General features: G+C 49.7%; 1 protein-coding gene across 1 annotated transcript in view; it reads right to left on the reverse strand.

Moving 5' to 3' along the window:
• LOC120039504 (cellular retinoic acid-binding protein 2-like) overlaps positions 1–8957 on the reverse strand; it is a 17306-nt gene extending 8349 nt beyond the window's left edge. Inside the window, exon 1 of the mRNA XM_038984920.1 lies at positions 8608–8957. Coding sequence (XP_038840848.1) covers positions 8608–8689 — 82 coding nt within the window. The 5' untranslated portion in view covers positions 8690–8957. The remainder of the gene's footprint in view (positions 1–8607) is intronic.
• Between the last annotated feature and the right edge of the window lie 3543 nt (positions 8958–12500).

Below are 12500 nucleotides of genomic sequence, written 5' to 3' on the forward strand. Positions count from 1 at the left end.
ACGCACACACTACTCACACACCCACACACACCACTTACACACCCACACCCCACACACTACTCACACCACACACACACTACTTACACACCCACACCCCACACACTACTCACACCCACACACTACTCACACACCCACACCACACACACACTACTTACACACCCACACTCCACACACACACTACTCACACACCCACACCCCACACACTACTCACACACCCACAACCCACACACACTATTCACACACCCACACGCCACACACACTACTCACACACCCACACCCCTCACACACCCACACACACTACTTACACACCCACACTCCACACACACACCACTGACACACCCACACACACTACTTACACAACCACACCCCACACACTACTCACACACCCACACCACACACACACTACTTACACACCCACACACACTACTCACACACCCACACACACTACTTACACACCCACACACACGCACACACTACTCACACACCCACACACACCACTTACACACCCACACCCCACACACTACTCACACCACACACACACACTACTTACACACCCACACCCCACACACTACTCACACACCCACACCACACACACACTACTTACACACCCACACTCCACACACACACTACTCACACACCCACACTCCACACACACTATTCACACACCCACACCCCACACACACTATTCACACACCCACACCCACACACATTATTCACACACCCACACCCCACACACACTACTCACACACCCACACCACACACACACTACTCACACACCCACACACACTATTCACACACCCACACCCCACACACACTACTCACACACCCACACACACTATTCACACACCCACACCCCACACACACTATTCACACACCCACACCCCACACACACTACTCACACACCCACACCACACACACACTACTCACACACCCACACACACTATTCACACACCCACACCCCACACACACCCACACACACTATTCACACACCCACACCCCACACACACTATTCACACACCCACACACACTATTCACACACCCACACCCCACACACACTACTCACACCACACACACACACACTACTTACACACCCACACCCCTCACACACCCACACACACTACTTACACACCCACACTCCACACACACACCACTGACACACCCACACACACTACTTACACAACCACACCCCACACACTACTCACACACCCACACCACACACACACTACTTACACACCCACACACACTACTTACACACCCACACACACGCACACACTACTCACACACCCACACACACCACTTACACACCCACACCCCACACACTACTCACACCACACACACACTACTTACACACCCACACCCCACACACTACTCACACACCCACACCACACACACACTACTTACACACCCACACTCCACACACACACTACTCACACACCCACACTCCACACACACTATTCACACACCCACACCCCACACACACTATTCACACACCCACACCCACACACATTATTCACACACCCACACCCCACACACACTACTCACACACCCACACCACACACACACTACTCACACACCCACACACACTATTCACACACCCACACCCCACACACACTACTCACACACCCACACACACTATTCACACACCCACACCCCACACACACTATTCACACACCCACACCCCACACACACTACTCACACACCCACACCACACACACACTACTCACACACCCACACACACTATTCACACACCCACACCCCACCCACACACACTATTCACACACCCACACCCCACACACACCCACACACACTATTCACACACCCACACCCCACACACACTATTCACACACCCACACACACTATTCACACACCCACACCCCACACACACTACTCACACACCCACACACACTACTTACACACCCACACTCCACACACACCACTTACACACCCACACCACACACACACTATTCACACACCCACACACACTACTTACACACCCACACCACACACACACTATTCACACACCCACACACACTACTTACACACCCACACTCCACATACACCACTTACACACCCCACACACTACTTACACACCCACACCCCACACACTACTCACACACCCACACCCCACACACACCACTTACACACCCCACACACTACTTACACACCCACACCCCACACACTACTCACACACCCACACCCCACACACACACTAGTCACACACCCACACTCCACACACACTATTCACACACCCACACCCCACACACACACTAGTCACACACCCACACTCCACACACACTACTCACACACACACTACTCACACACCCACACACACTACTTACACACTCACACTCCACACACACCACTTACACACCCACACACTACACACACACTACTTACACACCCACACACTACTCACACACCCACACCCCACACACACACTACTCACACACCCACACACACTACTTACACACCCACACACTACTCACACACCCACACCCCACACCCACACTACTCACACACCCACACACACTACTTACACACCCACACACTACTCACACACCCACACCCCACACACACTATTCACACACCCACACCCCACACACACACTACTTACACACCCACACCCACACACTACTCACACACCCACACCCCACACACACACTACTCACACACCCACACCCCACACACTACTCACACACACACACCCCACACACACTATTCACACACCCACACCCCACACACACTATTCACACACCCACACACTACTCACACACCCACACCCCACACACACTATTCACACACCCACACACTATTCACACACCCACACACACTACTCACACACCCACACCCCACACACACTACTCACACACCCACACACACTACTTACACACCCACACCACACACACACTACTCACACACCCACACCACACACACACTATTCACACACCCACACACATTATTCACACACCCACACCCCACACACACTACTCACACACCCACACCACACAAACACTACTCACACACCCACACACACTATTCACACACCCACACCCCACACACACTATTCACACACCCACACCCCACACACACTACTCACACACCCACACCACACACACACTACTCACACACCCACACACACTATTCACACACCCACACCCCACACACACCCACACACACTATTCACACACCCACACCCCACACACACTACTCACACACCCACACCACACACACACTACTCACACACCCACACACACTATTCACACACCCACACCCCAAACACACCCACACACACTATTCACACACCCACACCCCACACACACTATTCACACATCCCACACACTACTTACACACCCACACCACACACACACTATTCACACACCCACACACACTACTTACACACCCACACTCCACACACACCACTTACACACCCCACACACTACTTACACACCCACACCCCACACACTACTCACACACCCACACACACACTAGTCACACACCCACACCCCACACACACACTAGTCACACACCCACACTCCACACACACTACTCACACACACACTACTCACACACCCACACACACTACTTACACACCCACACTCCACACACACCACTTACACACCCACACACTACACACACACTACTTACACACCCACACACTACTCACACACCCACACCCCACACACACACTACTCACACACCCACACACACTACTTACACACCCACACACTACTCACACACCCACACCCCACACACACACTACTCACACACCCACACACACTACTTACACACCCACACACTACTCACACACCCACACCCCACACACACTATTCACACACCCACACCCCACACACACACTACTTACACACCCACACCCACACACTACTCACACACCCACACCCCACACACACACTACTCACACACCCACACCCCACACACTACTCACACACACACACCCCACACACACTATTCACACACCCACACCCCACACACACTATTCACACACCCACACACTACTCACACACCCACACCCCACACACACTATTCACACACCCACACACTATTCACACACCCACACACACTACTCACACACCCACACCCCACACACACTACTCACACACCCACACACACTACTTACACACCCACACCACACACACACTACTCACACACCCACACCACACACACACTATTCACACACCCACACCCACACACATTATTCACACACCCACACCCCACACACACTACTCACACACCCACACCACACACACACTACTCACACACCCACACACACTATTCACAAACCCACACACACTATTCACACACCCACACCCCACACACACTACTCACACACCCACACCACACAAACACTACTCACACACCCACACACACTATTCACACACCCACACCCCACACACACCCACACACACTATTCACACACCCAAACCCCACACACACTACTCACACACCCACACCACACACACACTACTCACACACCCACACACACTATTCACACACCCACACCCCAAACACACCCACACACACTATTCACACACCCACACCCCACACACACTATTCACACATCCCACACACTACTTACACACCCACACCACACACACACTATTCACACACCCACACACACTACTTACACACCCACACTCCACACACACCACTTACACACCCCACACACTACTTACACACCCACACCCCACACACTACTCACACACCCACACACACACTAGTCACACACCCACACCCCACACACACACTAGTCACACACCCACACTCCACACACACTACTCACACACACACTACTCACACACTCACACACACTACTTACACACCCACACTCCACACACACCACTTAAACACCCACACACTACACACACACTACTTACACACCCACACACTACTCACACACCCACACCCCACACACACACTACTCACACACCCACACACACTACTTACACACCCACACACTACTCACACACCCACACCCCACACACTACTCACACACCCACACCCCACACACACTACTCACACACCCACACCCCACACACACTACTCACACACCCACACCCCACACACTACTCACACACCCACACCCCACACACACTATTCACACACCCACACCCCACACACACTATTCACACACCCACACACTACTCACACACCCACACCCCACACACACTATTCACACACCCACACACTATTCACACACCCACACACACTACTCACACACCCACACCCCACACACACTACTCACACACCCACACACACTACTTACACACCCACACCACACACACACTACTCACACACCCACACCACACACACACTATTCACACACCCACACCCCACACACACTATTCACACACCCACACACTATTCACACACCCACACCCCACACACACTACTCACACACCCACACCACACACACACTACTTACACACCCACACACTACTCACACACCCACACACACTACTCACACACCCACACCCCACACACACTACTCACACAACACACACACACTACTCACACACCCACACCACACACACACTACTTACACACCCACACACTACTCACACACCCACACACACTACTCACACACCCACACCCCACACACACTACTCACACACCCACACCACACACACACTACTTACACACCCACACACTACTCACACACCCCACACACTACTCACACACCCACACCCCACACACACTACTCACACACCCACACCCCACACACACTATTCACACACCCACACCACACACACACTATTCACACACCCACACCCCACACACTATTCACACACCCACACCCCACACACTATTCACACACCCACACACTACTCACACACCCACACCCAACACACACTATTCACACACCCACACACCACACACACTATTCACACACCCACACCACACACACACTACTTACACACCCACACACCCCACACACTACTCACACACCCACACCCCACACAAACTGTTCACACACCCACACACACTATTCACACACCCACACCACACACACACTACTTACACACCCACACACCACACACACTACTCACACACCCACACTCCACACACAGTACTCACACACCCACACCACACACACACTATTCACACACCCACACCCCACACACTATTCACACACCCACACCCCACACACTATTCACACACCCACACACTACTCACACACCCACACCCAACACACACTATTCACACACCCACACACCACACACACTATTCACACACCCACACCACACACACACTACTTACACACCCACACACCCCACACACTACTCACACACCCACACCCCACACAAACTGTTCACACACCCACACACACTATTCACACACCCACACCACACACACACTACTTACACACCCACACACCACACACACTACTCACACACCCACACTCCACACACAGTACTCACACACCCACACCTCACACACTACTCACACACCCACACACCACACACACACACACTACTCACACACACACTACTCACACACCCACACCACACACACACTACTCACACACACACTACTCACACACCCATACCATACCACACACACACTCACACACACACTACTCACACCCACACCACACACACACACTCACACAGACGGTCAGGGTTAAAGGTCAAAGAGCAGAGGCCATAGGAAGCATTTGGAACGGGGTAGACAGAGGAGGAGGGGAAGGAGGGATGAGGGAGGAGTGGTGACAGGTTGCATCCAGCTGCGCTCTAGCCTCTAATGAAACCCAAAGGATCATGGGATCATTCCTCTCTGTCAGTCACACCAATACCTAGGTACATTAGAGAACTACCGTGTGTGTGTGTGTGTGTGTGTGTGTGTGTGTGTGTGTGTGTGTGTGTGTGTGTGTGTGTGTGTGTGTGTGTGTGTGTGTGTGTGTGTGTGTGTGTGTGTGTGTGTGTGTGTGTGTGTGTGTGTGTGTGTGTGTGTGTGTGTGTTTTAGCATCCAAGTGTGTGCAGATAGAGTTGCCTCTGTTCTCTCTGGAGAGTCTGACCAAATATTTCTGCTCCTCACCATGCCAGTAGGTCTGTGTGCACGTCTACGTCTGTGAATGTCCTGCGCCAGCGTGTGTGTGTGCGTGTGTGTGCGTGTTTGTGTGTGTGTCTGTGTGAGTGTGTGTGTGCGTGTGTGTGTGCGTGTGTGTGTGTATGTACGTGTTAAGGCCAGGTAAAGCATAAGACCCAGTCAGTCTGTCCTCTCCTCCTCTCTGTCTGTCTGAGTTACTTTCCTCACATACAGTCCCTCCCTTTTATGGGTACAGCTCCCCTTCTCCTCCCTTCACACACACACACACACACACACACACACACACACACACACACACACACACACACACACACACACACACACACACACACACACACACACACACACACACACACACACACACACACACACACCCCATCTCCCTGGCCGATCTCTCTGTCAGTTTTATTTCATCATCTCTCTCTCTTTTCTTTCTTCTTTTGTTTGACCCTTTTTCCTCTTTCTATCCTCTGGCCCCCACCTCACCCCCTTCTCTATCTCTCAGCACGCTACCCCTCACACACACCCCTCGCGTGGGTAATGATGGGTTAAGACGGAGAGCAGATTTATGTTAATTGGTGCGTCAGTCAAACCAGGAAATTGGAATGCGCGCGCCCGGCCGGTGATGCGCCACTGACTCCGGTTATTCCGGCAGGAACAATGGTGGCATTTAGAACTAGTTCATAACACAGACACATATTGCACTTTTGCGCACGAACACAGGCTTCTCTCTCTCGATCCTCCCTCCCATATGTGCTTATGTGTTGATAGACATGTATTCCTGGTATGCCCTTGTATTTTAGTAAAAATACGAAAATTGGCAACCACTGACAGACACACTCACACACCCTGCGAGATAAATGAACAGGCGTTGTCTTTTTATTCCATGCAAACTGCTGCAGGTGTGGAGCGAGGCCTTTAAGATTGAGAATGAAATGACAGTGAAACAGCATGCGGGCTGATAATAATCCAAATGGCCTGCACTGTCACGTCATAACGGACTCTTCTCTTTGAAGCGTCTGTTTCCTCCGATCCCACACACACACTTGCACGATGTGATGTTATTTTTCTCTGCGCGGTGACACGGACAGAGGTGCCGCCGTTTGTCTCCATTGTCTGGCGGAGTGAGGCGAGGGGGAGGGGAGGCTGGCTGGGGGAGTGGGGCAGTGAGGGGAGGGGGAGAGAAGGGTGAAGCTGGCTGGGGGGGCAAGCATTGAGTTTTGGGTTCGACAGAATTACAAAGACCCCCCACTCACGCGACGCACAGAGTACACCACATGTCTGATTAATAAGTGCATGCATGAACCATCGTGTGTGTGTGTGTGTGTGTGTGTGTGTGTGGGAGAGAGAGAGACACGTATCTGACCTACATTGTATTAGTGTGTTCAGATAGCTGTATTCAATCAGTAATAATTAAATAACTGCTATAATAATAGACCATAATAAAGTTAGGGATATATGTACCACAAATATTTACCACCATCCCCTTCATCGCCATCATCACCACCCCCACCACCATCATCATCATCATCATCACTCACCCAGCGCTTTGAGAAGCTCCTCGAAGTTCTCTGAGCTCTTCATCTTCCAGGTACCAGCGAAGTCAGGGATTTTGCGCTCCATGGTTCAGAGTATAGGGTGGCTGGATAGATCAATTTTACTTCTTTTTCAAAACGGATTGTTTTACTCTCCAACTCTGCCCTCTTTTCAATCAGTGCGGGGTCTCGAGGTGGTCGGTTGGTCCTCTCTCCCTAATCAGTTAAGAGGTGATCTGGATTGGATTTAGACTTTCCGGTCCCGTTAGTTTTGCCCCCTCAGCAGGTTGTGACCGTGTGTCTCTCAACTGTTTGACTGAGGTGGCTGTCAATGCCCTAATCCAACCCTCTCTCTGTCTCTCTCTCGCTGATCCCTATCTCGCCTATGCGTCAGTGCACGTTATGAGCGGTTGCGCTATGAATGGATGGAATGGAAAACTAGCCACTTCCTTTGACCGCTGATAACATGCCCACTTTCACACTTCAGACACGCCCGACCCACGTCTGTCATGTCCAGGAGCCAACGGGAATCGCCTATGGTTCCTAAACCCCGCCACGACCACGCCCGGAGAGAACATGTGCGTTCTAGGACCTCCCAGCTGAGCCACTTGTCACGCCTCTTTATCCCCGCGCACCTTTAATGTGCCAATGGAGTGACCGCGCCCTAGACGCACGCGCACAAGGGCATAACCTCATGGAAACATTATTTTATGAGGTGCAATATATTATTTAATTTGTGGTGTTTGTCAGACATGTGGTTAGTGGTTGAAGCCATTGTGCTGTAATTGAAACCGGAAAAACTGTTCTGAGTGCCAGTTTCGGATTTAGCCAATTTATCATTGGCCTGGATGCAGTGAGTGTGAAACATACCGAACTCACGAGAGAGCAAGAAAGAGACATGAGAGGTGTTTCATATGTTTCCCATGCCAATAAAGCCCTTTGAATTGAACTGAGAGAGAGAGATTTTTATTTATTGTCTATTTCACTTGCTTTGGCAATGTAAACATATGTTTCCCATGCCAATAAAGCCCTTTGAATTGAATTGAGACACACAAACAGACTAACACAAACAGACCCCACAGAGCCTCAGGACAGCAACACAATTAGACCCAACCAAATCACAAGAAAACAAAAATATAATTATTTGAAAGAATTAACAAAAAAACTGACCAAATCGAATGCTATTTGGCCCTAAACAGAGGGCAGACACACACTTAATCTAACCTGACCACTGTGACTGACACAAATTTAAGAAAAGCTTTGCCTATATTTAGACTCAGCCTTGTTATTGGGGTGGCAGGGTAGCGTAGTGGTTAGAGTGTTGGATTAGTAACCGAAAGGTTGCAAGTTCAAATCCCCAAAGTACAAATCTGTCGTTTTGCCCCTGACCAGGCAGTTAACCGGCCGTCATTGAAAATAATAATTTGTTCTTTACTGACTTGCCTAGTTAAATAAAGGTAAAATAATAGTGTGCCTAAGGCAGACCTGGCTCTAAAAAAGAAACAGGCCACGTGCCCACTGCCCACAAAATGAGGAGGAAACTGAGCTGCACTTCCTAACCTCCTGCAAAATGTATGACCATATTAGATACGCTTATTTCGCTCAGATTACTGAGACCCACAAAGAATTCCAAAAGAAATCCAATTTTGAATAAACTCCCTATTGGGTGAAATACCACAGTGTACCACCCCAGCAGCAAGATTTGTGACCTGTTGCCACAAGAAAAGTGCAACCCGTGAAGAACCATTGCAAATACAACCCATATATGAAACTAATTTATGTTTATTTATTTTCCCCTTTGTACTATTTGCACATCGTGACAACACTGTATAGAGACATAATATGACTTTTGAAATGTCTCTATTCCTTTGGAACTTTTGTGAGTGTTCATTTTTTTATTATTTATTTCACTTTTGTTTATTGTCTATTTCACTTGCTTTGGCAATGTAAACATGTGTTTCCCATGCCAATGAAGCCATTTGAATTGAGAGAGAGCAGGAGTTGGAGAGGTGGAGAGAAGGGCAGGGAGCGGTAGCCTCTCAGTGCCTTTGGTGTACCCCCCCGCTGTTCGGTTGGAAGAAAGGGGTGAGAGGGAGGAGAAGAGTGAGGGAGGGGGATATTTGGCACAGAGTTCCGGGCGGGTTCGGACGGAGGGTCCCAATAAAGACACACACTGTATGATGGATGACTGCAGGACAAAGGGGACGTTAACTATTGACTCTTGATGGATGATCCCATCCACTACACTGCACGCTGGATTAACTCGAGGGTAACCGTGGCGACCAGGGGGGCACACCCCGGAAACCACGCACGCACTTAGAGCCCCACAGACACCACCTCACACATGTCCACATCCGTCTGATATAGACACTTTGGCTAAGCGCACAGGGAATACTTTACCATCGCCGCCGAGTTGTAATCTAACCTGCAAATTTATGTTTATATAACTATATGGTAATGTAATACACTTTTTACGCAGAGGCCGTGCGTCCAATGAACGCAATCCAACGCCTCGAATAGAGAGTTGTTTCGTTTGAAGTGAACAAAGCGCGCTGCTTGTGTTTCAGCTATTGGCAATGATGGCTGGAGATGAGTGATATTGGACTCACTACGCCACCACATGCATCATCCGCTGCCCCCGACACACGCACACGCACACGCAGACACACACACCCCCACACAGACACTGCAGCATGTCCACACAAGTTCCTCCTCTTGTCCAACAGCAGACACGAGTCATTAGCCTCACTTATCAGTTCTCTAATCTATCCATACATCTATCTCTCCATTTGTACTTTCTTCTTCTCTCTTTCTCCGTGTCACTCATAACTCTTTCAGGTTTTGCTCGTTGCTGTGCGCTGCACCTATTAACTCTTTGGGTGACATACATTAACCGTGATTAAAACAGAAAAGCACATTATTATCAAGATGACGTTTATAATAATTGTCAAGCATGGTAGTAGCATTTTGTCTCAAGAAGAATACTTGCAATAATTTGAATGCAAAGCCTTATTGCAACTATTATTCTTGGTGGTCATATGAATTCAGACCACAACATTGTCATGGTCATATATAATAAGCTGTGAGGGATGCGGCTGGTATTGTGCTGTATATTTATGCAGATCATTTGGCCAGTGTGATATTATCCTTAGTGACCTAGTTAGCCTACAGTGTGCATGAATCAAGCCCACAACCCCCGCAGTTTCACCAACACATGTTAAAGTGTTGGAACTAAGTTGCCTGCACCGGTTGGCACAGATAGAATCAGCTATTCATCTTACATCCACAATCCTAACCTTTAGAAATAGGGGGGGACGAAACTGATCTTAGATCAGTGTGTAGGGAAACGTTATCCCAGCAGTGGAACGAGGGGTTGATACAGCCTTGTGAATGTGTGTGTGGGATGTGGGACGTCAGCACGTGATGACAAAGCAGCCCTCAGCATTCATCTGCACTCAACCATGCAATCGTCCTCTCAACCTTTCTCTTATTCTTTCTCCTTCTCTCCCTCCTCTGCTTCTCCTTTACCTCACAAACTTTCTCCCTCCCCTCCTCCCTCCCTCCGTTTCTCTTGCTTTTATTCTTTTGTGCTGGTGTGACACATTCCTCAAGCATTTTGAGGAGAGCGAGGGAGAGGGGGAAGACAGAAGTGGAGAGGAGAAGGGGAGTGAAAGGGAGAAGAGAGAGAGTCAGGAACCAGAGAGCAGGTCATTTGTTAGCTCATTGTTCACCTGTAGAAAAGCGCAGGAGTCAGCAGAGAGAGAGAAAGAATGAGAGATCAAAGGCAAACAGAGAGTAACAGAGATGGAGTGAAAGAGAGACGTATGGAAGGAAGAAGACAGATGGACAGGTACTAGAGAGGAATAAAGAGAGCCTGGTAAACAGAGGGATGGTGACAG

This window comes from Salvelinus namaycush, unplaced genomic scaffold (genome assembly GCF_016432855.1).
Source record: "Salvelinus namaycush isolate Seneca unplaced genomic scaffold, SaNama_1.0 Scaffold276, whole genome shotgun sequence".
NCBI lineage: Eukaryota > Metazoa > Chordata > Actinopteri > Salmoniformes > Salmonidae > Salvelinus > Salvelinus namaycush.